The 15,644-nt window shown below is 42.8% G+C and overlaps 1 protein-coding gene across 1 annotated transcript in view; it reads left to right on the top strand.

Moving 5' to 3' along the window:
* Window positions 1-9,094: 9,094 nt before the first annotated feature.
* Window positions 9,095-15,644, top strand: part of epha10 (EPH receptor A10) — a gene marked incomplete at both ends in the record, with an annotated part of 163,457 nt that continues 156,907 nt past the window's right edge. The window contains one exon of the mRNA XM_083926187.1: window positions 9,095-9,173. Coding sequence (XP_083782313.1) covers window positions 9,095-9,173 — 79 coding nt within the window. The remainder of the gene's footprint in view (window positions 9,174-15,644) is intronic.

Genomic DNA, 15,644 nt, shown 5'->3' with positions numbered 1-15,644 from the left:
CTCTCTCTCTCTCTCTCTCTCTCTCTCTCTCTCTCTCTCTCTCTCTCTTCTCTCTCTCTATTCCCCCCCCACACTTGGCTCAATTGATTTTTCATGCTCTTCTTTCTCTCACCTTTCCTTCATGAGGAGCAAAGAAATGCACATCACCCTAAATGGCTGCTGGGAACACTTTGGTTATAGAGAGCAAAATTTGATGTTGTGGGTCTGACTGTTCATACCGCTCATACTGCGATGTGCTTGATTTTCTCAGCTAAAGCCTGTAAAGTTCCGCTGTGTTGATAGTTCACCGTTTTGGCAAGTTTCTGAACATGGCCCACCACTGTTTTGCAGTTGAAATACTGCAGTCTTTTTCCTCCATTTTATCGATTCATCGAATTTAAGTATCTAATCTTCAAGAACTAGCCATGACCATTTGCATCTAGATAGATAGTCTGTCATTGTACAAACCTGTTGTTACACTACTACAAATTTTGAGATATTATCACCAAATTTGGGACAGAAACTCTATGGATCCAAACTGGAAAAGTTACATTTTCAGAATTTTGATGTTCCATACAGTTTTGCTTTAGCTGGCCCTCAAGGTTTGCTCTAATGCAGTGGGTTGGGCTTATATTCCAAAATGTTCACATCTCCTTGACACTTTGTGCTATTGGGATCATATTTGGTGAGCATGTATAGATATGATGTCTGAGGTGACATGTGCTGTAGCAGCATTATTTAACTATAAAGGAAGAAATCTCTGTGTAGGCCTTTGCACATATGACTGTTCATTCTGTATCTCAAGAACTGTTCATCCAACACTGTGAGCTTCTAGGGGCCAAGCAATTGTCCTGCTTTGCATTCGTCACTGCTGTAGAATTATGAATACAAGAGATAGAGAGATGGAGACAAAAGCAGAGAGCAGGCAGGTAGAAAGAGGAAAAAAGGACACAAAGACAAAATGAGTAATAGGAAGAAAGGTATGTCCTACATACCACTATGTAGAGGGAGAGGAGGAGGGACAGGGACAAAAAGAGGGTTAAAGTAACAAAATAGAGGTGAAGAAAAAGCAAAGAAAGTCACAGTTGTTCCATTTCCCTGGCTGTCTGAAGTCAGCTCTAAAAATTGAAAACAGTGGTGTCCCGTAATCTCCCATCACCTGCACAGAGTGTATTCAGTGTCTGATAAACCGCCCTGCAACGCTGAACTACAACACACACATTTAAATATAAAATACTATAGAGGAACAGACACACACGCGGCTCCATACCAACCAAGGCCGCTTGTGTAAACTGTATAATTGAACTTTATCTAAAGTCACGATAGGTTTGCACTATCTGTGTTGATATTTAAAAATACTGGCGCAGTAACAGTGGTGGCTGGAATAACAATCCTTTGGAAAAATGATATCGGATTCACTTCCTGCCGAGTGAGTCGCCTCAGAACCAGCCTGCTGTGGTAGAGAAATGAGGCCTCCTGGCAGATGTCGTATCCTCGAATGTGTCGGCGAGCAGTAGATCACACTGTATATTCCTGATTACTTAGTCACGGACCTTATCTGCAAACTGCCACATGGCTACTTGACAGTAGGCTTGGCCCTGATTTTACTGTGTCATATCCACCTCAACATCCCTCTTTCTCTCTTGCTCTTTTTAAACATTTACGTTTTAGTCCTCATCTTTTCTTCTCTCTCTTTTCAGCCTCTTGCAACAAAAATAAAAGAGGAGTTTCACAGAGGAAGGATAAAAAGTTGGTCAGTGACAGAGCAGGATTTGTTTCTCATATAAATCTATCTAATACCTCCCAGAACAACTTTATGTTCAATATAATCTAGTGTTTTTTTTTTCAAATGTTCTTGTCCCGAATAGAATAACTGAGATATTGTTTGTGACTAGCATTAGAAACCAACCCTGCTGTGCTTCCTTGTCTTCCCAATTGCCAAAGTACTCTGCCAGAAATGTTAGGTCAGATGCAAAAACCCATCTGGAAACAGTCCCACATCTCCTCAATTAAACAAGATTCTTCATGTTTGGCCACAAAGTCCATAAGTAGTGGGATCGAGTTAATTGAAAAGTTTAATTCCAAAGTGACATATTATACAGTATGCGCCACCTACTCTTAAGTTGTTTCCGCCGCTTGACAACTTCCCTGTCAACCGCCTACATGTGTTTCCCAAAAAAGAAAAGCATTTTTAAGTTCCTGGCCCCACCGTTAACAGCCCGAAGTTCAGCACTGTGAACTCTGGGAGGCAAAGCAAACTCTGTACATGTTCATGAAAGCGGCAACTGCTTCCCCTCTGTCACCTGCCCTTATTGAAATAAGTGGGGCAGCGAGTTACCGCACAGTGGTGTGAAAGCAGCTTTAGACAATATTTCATCCAACCATAAAAAAGTCCAGAGAAAAGGGCTGCATTTTGGCTGCTCAATCATCAATCATCAAAAATGAAAAGTCAAGGTACGTACCTTCATACGTATATGTCGGCTAAAACTTTGTGCAAATATATTGTCACTTAACTTGGACTCACTCAAGTACTTCCATGACAACGATCTTGAGTTACCACTTTATTCTACAAGAACCACAACTAGCTACAGCTACAGTTACTTTTCAGATTCATATTTTACATTCAAAAACATATGAGAAGCATTTAAAATACATAACACCCCCACCCCCCCATCTTGTTTGGAAAAAAAGCAGTGTCCACTTGTCATGTTTCAGATGTCCATGAAAATGCCAGAGGTTGCACCAAAGAGTACTTTCTTTCCTCACCTTTTAGTCATTTCACAACCCCCAACCTTTATCTTGTGACCAGGTTGTGACCCACCTTGACCAGCTACAACAGCAAAATGACACATTGTTGCATCAGTATTAACAGTCTAATAAAATCATCTATAATATATAGTAGTAATAACGCATTTTTCTGTACTTTTACCTAAGTAGTATTTTGAAAGCAGGCCATGTACTTGTAGGCATACTAATTCCAGCACTGAGCCCACATCATGTCCTGATGCGACTCCAAAACTTTGGAATGACCTTGATGACACAACAAACTCTTGTACCCGGAACTAATTGCAACACGAGGACTCATTAGCCAATGACAGTTATCCTCCCATGAGCTGCTTTACCCATTTTTTTCCAGGACGCACCACCCGGACACCAGTGTGACCTGCTTCTCAAATGACACGATGTAAAGATAAAAAAGTGACTCCACGATATCCCGGTAAAGTCTCACCGTTACTAATTTGATTCCAGTTTATGAACTACGACCTTTCGTCTCCTCTGTTCTCACTTGTGACGTCCTGCACTTATTTAAACTCTGATTTATAGTCCATCCACGCGAAAAGGTTATTATCTCATTTGCATTAATAAAAGAAAAGTATGATTGTAATAAATCCACTAACAGATCACAAAAAGGCTATTATAGAATTACTAATGAAGGCAATAAAAACAATCTGTCCAGAGATATTGTTAGAATGTATTTGCAATCTAATTTCATTATGGGATGTTGGTGTGATTAACGCCCAGCAGCTAATCATCTCATAACTGGAATGACAATTGTCTGTAAACCCCTCTAAATAAAGCACAGAGTGACGCCCACTCCCCTGTGCCCATTTAAAACACTCTGTATCTATTATTGTCCCCACAGCTTTATGTGTGGGCACGTGGATGTGTGTGTGTGTGTGTGTGTGTGTGTGTGTGCAACTGGTCTGTGTGTAGGCGTATATCGCTTTCAAAGACACATTAACACCTTTTCACTTGGCAGCATTTACAGTGTCCCGTCTTGGGAATAACACAGTTATGGTACAATACATCAGGGACTCGTAGCCATACTGTTATCAAACACCCCGCTCTCTCCACCACCTCCTTCTATCGCCCCAATTCCTCGCCTCTCCTGTCCCCCCCCCCCCCCTTTTTTTTCTCACCTCCCACCACAACCCCTCTTCGCTCCGCCCGTGCTTCCCTTGAATCCCAAAGGGTGTCAAAAAATTACTGTGACATTTATGCAGAAGGAGGACAAAGAGGCAGAACGGCAGAGGGCTTCAACCCTGAAACTATTTCACCCTCATTATTGTGACTTACACCGTGTTCACACTGAGGCTACATCCATATAATACTTTATTTTTGTGTGGTGTAGTGTGGGATCGTGGAGATAGAGTGGACATTTTTACCTTTTATCAATAGTGCATAGTGGAGAGGTGGACAGGAAATGAGGAGAGAGAAAGAGGAGGGTGACATGTTAGATTTCATTCTGAACGGAGATGACCTCAGTTTTAGTTTAGCATTTTCAGATTTTAGCCAGCGTGGTTGTATTTCTAAACATACACACACCTCTCATTATTCTCTCTTTGTTCTCTCCTCAAAGGTCCTCAAAGGTCAGGTGTCGCTGCTCCCTCTCCTCCTCCTGCTCCCCTCCTCTCTCTCTAATGTGTATGCGAGGAGGAACAAAGAGGGAGGGGCCAGCAGAGAGGATCAGCATGAAATCGTTGCATAGTAATGAACCGTCAAAACTGAGCCGCATGTATGTGTGTGAGATGTGTGCAGGAATTGACATCTATTAACTGCTTCTACGCCCTTCTCGCTCACGCTATCAGGTTGTGATTCACATCTTTTTTATTTTCCCTGGTCATTGTGATCGATAATGCAAATGCATTGCTGGGGGTGGTGTTGGCAGTGGCGGTGTTGCAGCAGATTTAGCCGTCGAGTGTGTTGTCAGAGGGCAAAAGGGAAAGAGTACTGTATGTGTGCAGCGAGAAAGCAATCACATAAAATGGAGCAGGAGTTTGTCTAAGACACTTTGGCTGGAAGTGTTCTATTTTCTCTCATTTTCAACAATTCCTGTGAAAAGACCAACTAACAAGTAGCCTTTTGAATGTCTGCTTCAACTGTTCTCCCTTAACAATAACAACTGTTGTTGGTGACGTGTCCCTTCGTGGATGGCATTTTTTTCACGTCTTGTTTGCTTTAATGCAAAATGAGGAAGATAAATGTCACAGTCTTAAAAAAGGAAAATCTGGGTTTTGAAATAAGTGACTTGACCTTTTGTCCTGTATAATCATATTGCATATATGTATGCAAAACAGAACATGGCCTGCACAGGTCTATAACACTGGATTTGGAAATGGTTGTGACTCTCTGTCACTGCAAGGCTAATAATGGCCAGAAGCTTATTATTTGACATTACCCATGTCGGTAGAGCTTAGGGTGGGTGGTGTGGATGAGGGGCCCAATTTGGATGTTTTTTTGTCCATAATTGCTAATGGCTGGCCTGCTAGTGTATAAATGTGCTGTTAAAATGTACTATACAGTGCTGATTGAGTGATGTTGGTGAAAAACAACAGTGTCCAACTGTTTCAGAAAACTGCTGACACTTCGAATTTCTATTAGTGACACGTTGTTAAAAGATTTACATTTTCAGTAGGAATTCATGTGCTGAATGCCACAGATAGGGGGAGGGGTGTCAGAAAGTCTTGAAACACTGATTAATGCATTGTTGGTTTTGGTCATACACACCAGAGAAAACACCATCCCTATGCTGTTAGAATTTACACATTAAAAAAAGTTTGCTTTGAAGCTAGAGATCATCTAGCAATGTGAACACAGCAAAACAGGCCCGCAGCGTTAACTGGTGAGGCAATGGCCCCTCCCCTAGACCTACTTTCTACCCCTGTACTTCCGGCACCCTTGCTCGGACCACACCTATTTTCAAATTTGGACTTCATTTTCATCCCAACTACTCACCTGCAACGTTTTGTGACTGCATCTTGCATGGCTGCGATGCTAACGCGGTGAAAAAATCAGCCATAGACAGAAAGACAGAGAGACATATAAACACCACAGAAACACACACACACACACACACGCACACACACACACACACACACACACACACACACAGAGTCGCTGTCGCAGCTGGTAATTAAGCAGATTGTGGCGAATATGTGATGTGAAGCTGAGTGCACAAAAAAGTCTGTTGCAGTACATAATGGACTGTGAGGGGAGAGACAGAGTGAGTGAACGGGGCTGTTGGCCTCTGTCCTTGGTGAGTAATGACCACAGAGGAGGACAGATGATCATGTTCATCAGCTTCCAGGACTGAAGCTACCAGCCCCCCTACTGGGGAGGATCAGTCAGGCTGATGGCCCATAATCTGTGTGTGTGTGTGTGTGTGTGTGTGTGTGTGTGTGTGTGTGTGTGTGTGTGTGTGTGTGTGTGTGTGTGTGTGTGTGTGTGTGTGCGCGTGTGTGTGTGTGTGTATGAGAGAGCCTGTGGTGGAGTAGAGAGGGCAGGGATGGAGATGCAGGCTGGGTGACGACAGTGATAATGAGTCTTACCGCTGATCATGGAGCATATATAGCGTGTGGGGGTGCATGCTCTTGCACGCAGAGAGGGATTTTGCATGTGTGCGGTATTAAAAGTACTTACTGCATTTATTACAAAGCTGTTTAATGTCCGGCTGTTGCAGGGCTTGCTTAAGGAGAAAATTAGGTGTGCTGACTAGCCTTTTCATTAGCATGTCATTAAAGTTTGAAAAGTAGCTAAATAGCCGAGGCTGGTGGTACATATTGAAGAGCTGCCAAGTGGAGACTCAATATCATTAAGGCAGGAAAATGTCAGTTTATGTTTTTGAGGAAGTCTCAGCTTTAACATTCAGTCTGTATTCAGGTTTCACTCGAGTGTAAAAGCAAGGATGATTTCATACAATAAGCAGACTGATGAATCAATGAACTTGGACTTTTCTGAGGATATAATTACACAGTATGGTATAATTGTACTACACAGAGCCTCTATAGTTCTTTGAACGAAAGAATATGAACACTTCTGAATACAACTGAATAAAAGGCACCACTCACGTACTGAGCAGAATTTTCATGGTTTTGATTACATTTTGAAAAAACCACGGAGAGAGCTCTGTGAATCTCCTCTAGCCTCCTCCTTCCAGCTCTCAGAGAAGACCGAATTGATCAGATTCAAGCTGTGTTCACATCACTAGTTTTTTCTTTGCAAAAAAACACTATCTTGCTTGTCAATCAGCAATAAACTGTATTGCTTTCCCAGCTTAACTATGAGAATGATCAATTCAGGGCAATGCTTCTGTGTGTGTGTGTGTGTGTGTGCGTGTGTGTGTGTGTGTGTGTGTGTGTGTGTGTGTGTGTGTGTGTGTGTGTGTGTGTGTGTGTGTGTTGTTACGACGGTGAGAGATGGCACGAGGGACCTTTAAGTGTAGTCTGTGTCGCAATGATGCAAACCCTTGAAACACTACTTCCGTGTTTCAATTCATCTTGCTCTCCTATACCGTCCGTAGAAGCACAAACAAACCTGGCGGAAGAGCTCAATAATTTTTGCGTCTCCTCACTTTCAGTAGCATCAAGTCAATAGTCCCCTGAGAAAGGAAGCGATTTCCATTATAGAAATGGTCTCAAGGCAGTTTGTGGTCTAAAAGAAAAGAACGGTAAATGTTATACTCCATCAATTATGCTGATTAAATACTGCTGTGTTACTGAAGATGTTAACTGGGATTTTTTTTTGCCCCAGTAAGCGTGCTGCTGTTTGTATTTACTCATGTGAAAGGATTTTGGGGGCACAACACGCGATATGTCTCCCTGAGAACGTAGTTTCATCGTGGGAGAGTCATTTTCTGGGTGACGGGGTTGGACAATGAAACAATCCTTGTGACAATTGTATAGTATGTGTTGCTTTCAGCCCATTTCTTTCTGCCTTTAAAGAGGGATCAGACATAGTCAGGAATGATGGAGTGCTTTTTAAAATTGGTTTCTGGTATTTGTATCGTATCATTGTGTATTATCTTGTACTGTATTGAGTCTTCTAAGGGTGGACAAATGATCTGCTATAAATCCTCTGGCATTGGTCCATTGTCTGCACTCATTCCTTTCAGAAATGACCTTTAAACAAATAAATGGTCCCAGGTCAGATGTGTCTTTTTAGGTGCTATCACTGGGAGGTACCAAGTAATTTGTATTTTTATGTATGATGGTTTTAAAGTGTGATTATTTGTGTTGCTGCCAGTTTTTAACCTAAGTTTTAAACAGTTCACCTTACAGGGGATCGCTTGCTGGACTCGCACGTTGGTGTTCAATTATACTCAGAGTCTTGCTTCTTCGTTTAAGATGATTTCTTTTCCTTATATTCACAGAACATTTCATTTGACTTGGTGAATGTGAGCGTGAGCGTTAGCGTGAGCGTGAGGTCTAAAGCAGTGTCGATTCCCCCTGTTCCACCCCGTCAATGCCCCATTTCCTGGCTCTTAACCTGGCCTGGCGACCCCACCCACTCTCTGTCAGCTGCCTCTAATTACGCCATGCTTTGGATTAATACAACGTAAATCTAATATTTAAATAAATAAGAATAAAACATAAACATCCCTTAAATCAAATAGGAATTCATTAATATAATAAGAGATTTTAAACTAACATAAAATATGGCTCTAACAATTTGCATTTTTTTGTCCATATTAAAAACAACTAAAAGCAAATTCACGTTTAATTGAAGAGGTTGTCAATTGGTCGTTATTGAAAATCTGCATTTTGGAATGATCCAAGATTTCTCTCTTTTCTTTGTATGTGTTTTTAGTTGTGCACACCCTTTTGATACATTTAAACCACAGCTTGTGTCTCAGTGCAGAGTACTACTGAATCGTGCACCCCACTTTAGAACCAAGATACTGAGATCATGAAACAAGTGCAGGACTGAGGAATGTGCTCCTCACTGAACTCTCGAACAGATTACTATTGGCTTAATTTACCGGACCCCCCCCCCCATTTTCCTACAAAAGGACAGTCGGTCGAAGGCACTACTGCGGGCTGACTGTTGACTATAGTGGAAACACCTGGCGCGGAGATTTCAGGTTGCAGCTCCTTGATAGGTCGAGCCTCCCATACCTTCGACTCCACATCCCACTCTATTGCGCTCGCCCGGTGTCAATCACGTCTGTTAAACCCTCCCCCGAGATATCAAATAGCCCGCGTGGCTCCCTAGATCCTGCACTATTTGCCCAGACGGCATCCGCTCCTTTTCAAACACCGAGTGCGTCTCTGCTGCTGTGCGTTGCGCGCAGGCTGGAGAGAGATGACAAGAGCCCCGCGGAACTGGCCAGACAAACATGGATCTCCGTAAAACGCTGATTTTGGTGCTTTGGATATTATTGCTGAACATAGAAGAACACTGTCACGCCGAGGAAGGTACGTGGAACCGTGTTGTAGTTGGTGTGCCCAAAACCGGTCGCGGCACCAGCAGCAGGCGGTGTTGATCGATAGGCAGATGTCCGCGGCGGAGTTTGGCGTTTGTCCTGTGATGAGAAGCAGGTGCATTCTTTCCCCTGATGAGGGGGGCATGTAGAGTAGCGGAGTTAAAACTGCCTTGAAATGCTTTTGTGTGACTGTGGAGAGACGCGTTTAAAGAAGCTGTCAGATTTACGCATTAGTGCCCAGTGAACTCTCGTTTTCCCCCCGAATAACTCGATCGTTCAAACAAGTATGGTTTATTTCGATCAGCAGATTTTTTCCCATCACTCAATTGCTTGTAAAATAAACTACATAAACACGTATAGCTTTTCAACCCCCCATACAATTGATAATAATTTATAGCATTCAATCCAGCATCGCAGATTGTGAACAAAAGGACATGTGGACAAGTTGTTCAATATTTTTTTTTATCTTAAGACAAAAAAAACGGAGTAAAACTCTCCATCTGTGTTGGCACATAGTAGAGCCTCTGCCCGCTTCTATAACCAATTTCTGATTTATTCATAAAGGAAAAGTCAGTTTCCTTCAGGCAACAATCCTAGTTCTAAGACACAAATCCCTGGTCTGTTGTCAAAGGTTGGAATTGTTAGGGCACGCTTTTGTTATGGCATCTTTGTGCAACTGGTTTCTTTGTCTTTTTTATACTCCGACAGTCACTGATGCTTTGGCAGAGACGACATTCTGCATAAGAGGCTGATCCCTCACTGCTTATCCCACAGCATGCATCTCTCCTCCGTTTTTCAGCACAGTTTTTATCCCAAAAAACCTGCAGTTTTTCTGGTTATTTCTCAGTGACTTTCTTTGTCTTTCCATCAGCATTAAACCAAAGCTCATTATGTGAACAATAATGCAGGGGAACAGTGTACGCAGAGTGAGTGTTTTATCAAGATTTAATGCTGATGTGGGACCCGGATTTGGATTGCTGGCTTGTTTAATTGCCCCTGTGCATCTGCACTGAAGTGTGTCAGAGTGAGGGAGCTGCTGTGGTCCAACAATTCACCGGCAGCCTGGCTGATTGCCACAGATAAATACTTTTCACACAAGTTAGCCAAGATATTGTAAATCTATGTAACGTATCAGTTCAAATTGAGGCACAGCACTGATTGAATGTGTGCGTTTCTGACCAGTTGGCTGAGGTGAAGCTAGGCAAGTGTTCCTAATCAGTTCTGAGATTGTGAAGTGGAAAAGAACATAATGGCTTCAGACCCCCGGGCTCTTTCTAAAGAGGGACTTTTCTTGGCAAGGTACAGCAGCCTGGTATAGCTGAGTGGATTTCGGACACACATGAATGCAGGTGCATGCAAACACACTCCCCATCGGCCGCAAAACCTTCACATGTATACAATAACCTATATCTACTCCAGGAAAGTACATTTGGCACACTTTACAGCCATACATCATTGACACACATTAATGCACTCCTGGCACGCACGCAAATCGGGATCAAATGCACACACTCACTTGACACGAACATGTTGCCGTTGCATGCAAGCATTCTCATGAAACACGCACGTGTGGTGTGACATTTTCTGGCACTTAAGGGCCTGAAGATACACACATGAGCACTCGCACGTACGCATTTGTCCTCTCTCATTTACACACACTTCCTCTTGAGCATTGAATGCAACACACGCGGATTCATTGCCAGATTGATTTGGTTCTCTGGAATGCTGGGTAGCCGGATTTGGATGCTAGCTTTTGTTTAATTGATGTTGTGACAGCGATTAATTGCTGTGAAAGCAATGTGCTCCTGAAGGCTGCTATTGGCAGAAATTCTTCCTTCTGTTCGTAAGGATTTAGGGGATGGAGAAAACGCTTGGGAGTATTTCTCCTCTTTTAAAATTCTATGCCATCATATCCATATTAAATAAGGCAATTTACCCACCTGTCTATGTGAGTTCTGTTAAAACACAGCGCCATGGGAGCTGTGTTTTAACGAAGGAATTGTGTGCATAAGTCCTCCCTGTATTTTGGATTATAAGAGTATGTGTTTAAACCTCATTAGATTATATTACAGTATTTATGTGGCTCTTTGATCAGTATTCATGAAATTTCTCTTTTGCAGACTACCCTTGTTTAAGTTGTAATCCTTTATTAGCTCTTATTCAGTTTTAAATGTCCCTTTGTATTCGCCTTTGCTCTTATTTCATTTCTGCTCATGTGCCGACAGCGTTTTCCTGTGTTGCGTCCATACAAGACTGCATTCTTATTTTGTGGTTCTTCCTTTGCGCTCTACTCTTCTTTCTGCCTTACTGTTTTCCTTTGTTCTTCCCCTTGTCCTCTCATATGTCATCCTCCTCATCTTCCCCTCCTCTGCTCCCTCTTTTTCTCCCTCCCCTATATATGCCTCCTGCTGCATCCTGAGCTGACTTAGCAAACACTAATATGACCTGGAGGCTCCGTACAGGCACAGCCGGGTGTCCACTATCCCACACCGGCACCTCGCACACAGTCAATCTAGCCACCAGCCCCCACCCCCCTTCAGGCCGCTTTTCTCATTCCCTACGCCTCACCGCTAACACACCTTGGCATCTCATCGGGATCTCATTTACTTCCCCTCTCCTCCCTCTCTCCCTCCTTCTGCATCCATACATTCTGCAGCAAGCAGAGAGAGCGAGAGAGGGCGCACACTAGGTACAGAACAATAGAGGCAGAGTGATGGAGAGATGGCGGGGTGATTGAGAGTGAGAGAGCGTAACCTGTGGGATCATCCAGTTTGGGCGGCCGTTGCTTTGTTTGATGCCTTGTCATGTCAGACTTGCCGGGGTGACTTGACTGCACTATGTTCTTGGCAGACATTCAGCCTATTGTTTACCTGCAGCCTCATCATGCTGCTCTGCCTCTGGAACCTCTCATGTCATTGGTAATTTCAAATTTACAGCTGATGTTTTCCAGCACGATGCTTTGTGAGGAGATAGCCTTGGATAAAGTTGCAGTATTTATACCATGAAACTGAAATCGGGAACACATATCCAGCTGTAGCTGAAAAGTCTACATTTTTAGAAGTCTACAAGGCAGCTCTCTCAGGGTCGTGAACTGTTGCTTGAAGCCCAATCCTAATACAGTTCTTATCTTCGAGACTCAACAGGGTTTCTTCGAAGAGGTTCCCTTATGATTTTAATCCAGCATAATCTTCTGAGGGTGGAAACGATTCATCAATGGCCTATGTTCCGAAATGAGTATAACAGCCTAAGTAAGTGAGTATAATCTGCTGATGTCCTCTGCCAGTGTCCAGTGCAGGAAGTATCTTTTTTAGCAAAGTGAAAAGTAAAGGTTGTGGAGTTTTAGGTTGGTGGAAGGGTATGCAACTTTTTTGACAGAGACTGCAGCTTTAATTTCATCTCAACGTACCCACTGACCCCCGTGTGTTTGGGCAACGGCTCTGTGTAATTTCAGAACTAACCAGGACCTCTGATTCTTTAATTTGTCTCTAGTTTCTGTCCTTTTCTTCTCGTCACTTTGTGTTTATGAAGTGGAGTTATAAGGACTTGGCTTGAGCTCTTAAATTCAAGCTGAAACATTTCAAATAGCCCAGCTGTTTCTTCACCTCAATTTGCACTGCCTCAGGGGATTTTGCCTGCACTTGTGTCTTTTCATTGACTTTATATTGATACCTCCACCTCTGTCTTCATTGTGTTCGAGCTGGACCCTCAGAGCTACAAATTATGTTGCCCTTTTCCTTTCTCTCTTTCTGTAAACATAACCAGGCATTTGGTTTAATCTAACCATAACCATATATTAACCAGACGAACACTTTCCTTAATGGTTCAATTACTTTATTTGGGGTTTTGCTGCAATTTAAAAAAATCCTGAAATACCTTTTTTTTTTTCGTTTGAAGGAGAGGCAGAGGCAATCAGTAGAATCAAAAGAAAATGATTCACTTCAACATCATTCATCATTTCTATAAGTTCAGTGATGCCATCTGTTTTAAACACCTGCTTTATCTCGATGCACATCCTTGGTATATCTGTTAACTTGCACACAACATGATTAAAGTAACTATTTATTAATAAATTCCACTCATATCGTATGATTATTGGATTGGTAATAATGAGAATTATCACTTAGCAGCAATCTGGCTATTATAACTAATACAGGGTTTACCAGCAATTACCAGACTGGCAGAGGAGTAGCACTCCACCCTCCCAGGCATCAATTGGGACTAATTGTCCATGATTGATGCCGCCTTATTTCTGCTCTACCGCTACTGCCAGTGCTGATGCATTGGTCCATCTTTGGCTGGCAAGGACAGCCTTGGACCTGTGTGTGTTGGATCGGATGACTGTGACCTGTGTGAGTATGAAAGGTCAGAGTGATTTGTGAAGATGGCAGGTGTAGAGCCGTGACATTCTTTTGTCGAGATTTCAGGGACGCTGTCATTTTCAGGGGGGGGATGAAGATGCGAGGAAGGGTAGAGGCACAGGTGTGGTGAAATTAATGGAGGGAGAGGGGGGTATGGGGAGGAGGACGAGTCCCATCTGCAAAAAAATGATGCATTACAAGCAGAAAAGGGAGAAGAGGCGTGTCAGATCGAGGGTTGAGGAAAAAGGGAGGCTGAATTGAAGCAAATGCGAAGAATGGTGGATGTGACAGAAATCAAATTGAAGGGGAGTGAAGGTATGTGGGAAGGAGCATGTGATGAGGGAATTGTTAGCTGCCACCACCGCTTTGTTCCACAGCCACTTGTATGTTACATGTAATCAGACAAGGGTTCAAATAACAAGTCAATGCAGCAGCTCAGCCAGATGCTTATTTACCTCCCACTCGACTGGAACACATTGACCGAGACTGATGGATGAATTGTGTGTGTTTAAGAGAGTACGGTGTCTATTGGATCCCAATAGGGTCACCTGATTTCTTTTGTTCAGGGTAAGGACATTACTACAGCAACGGGGCTATTCTGCTCGATCGGCAAGAATGAGCCGTTGGAAAAGGGCGGGAGGGATGTTTGAGAGGTTAAGAAAGAGCAGTCTTTGTGTGTTTGCTTGCACACGTCGAAGGAAATATGGGTGTTTAGCAGGTGTTTCCGCCATATTGGACAGTGAGGAAGGATGCCTGTGATGGATGAAGGAACTGCGGCTGGATTCTGGATTTGGATATTCATTATATTGATGGATCTATACTGCAACATCATCTCCAGCTGCGTTCTGTGTGTATGTGAATGTAACATCCTCTGTCACAGAGTTAAGTAACAAAATAACAAATATGTGATAATAAAAACAATTGTTAGCTTCAGCACTAAAGTAGAATATAAAACATTCGTAGTTGTAGATCATCAGCAGGTACTACATGTCAAGTAGTGGTACACGGAGGAAGTGACTCAACATTTGAATGGGTTTGCATATTAGAGATTTTGAACACACTGTACATGCACACGCTAAATCAATAAATTGAGAGCTGCAACTGATGATTATTTTCATCATCAGTTATTCTGCAGATTATATTTTTGGTTAAGTGTTTTTGGTCTATTTCATCTTTACAGATAGAATTTAACCCTTTTACTTATAGTACTTAGGTTAAAGTTAACAAATTAGCTGACTACGGGCCGCCCCAACTCTCGCGGGATCAGCAGCTGTTCGTGCGGGCTGAATTTGAGTTGCTACAGCAGCGCAAAACTTATTTGGTGGGACTAATGTTAGCATGGTTTCCATGGGAACCCAGCTGTCGAGGCCTGTGACCCTTTCACTCAGCAAAAATGCTGTACTGACGCTGGTGGATATATGGTCGTCTTGTCTTTGCGAGTGATTGACATCCCATCACTGTTCCAGTCATTTGAGCGCAGCGGAGTGGAAAGCTCTACAGAGACGCGTGATTTCAACTTTGCGACGTTTCATAACATTCTTTAGCAGCGGCGACAGTGATTTTGCAGTGGTAGTCTTACCCTAACCCTTCATATAAAATAGAGCAAAAATTGTGTTCTCTTCACCGTATGTGAAGAGTAGAAGAAAGAAGTCTCAAAGCCCACAATGAAGCCTCAACCAGAGCTGCTTCAGCACATGCACTTATGCTTTCATGCCAGAGCCTTATGTAAACATCTCAAGGACCTGCTCTCTAAAGGTTCTGCAAAGGTTACATGCAAAAAAGTCCAATAAATATAACCTGGGGAAAAAATGACATAAACACATCTCACACCACTCGCATCACCAGCATCCTGGAATTAAGACTTATTTTTTTCCCCTATTTTTATATGGATGCCTCCAACATGGTATTCATCTTTTGTTGGGATACTAATGGATTAGTGGAGCTTCCACTGGCAAGCTTTTCAGTCCTGAGGTGTCTAGAGTTGATAAATGTCATCGGTGTGTATTTTTGTGGAGATGGAGCTGTGCTCTTGGCAGAAATTTCTGTTCAGTGTCGAGAGTAAACACTAACTGCATTAATGCGAGGCTTGATGTGGGTGGGCGTAC

This window comes from Echiichthys vipera (assembly GCF_963691815.1).
Source record: "Echiichthys vipera genome assembly, chromosome: 13".
NCBI lineage: Eukaryota > Metazoa > Chordata > Actinopteri > Perciformes > Trachinidae > Echiichthys > Echiichthys vipera.
The sequence above is the reverse complement of the archived record's forward strand: the minus strand, read 5'-3'. Positions and strand labels throughout refer to the sequence as shown.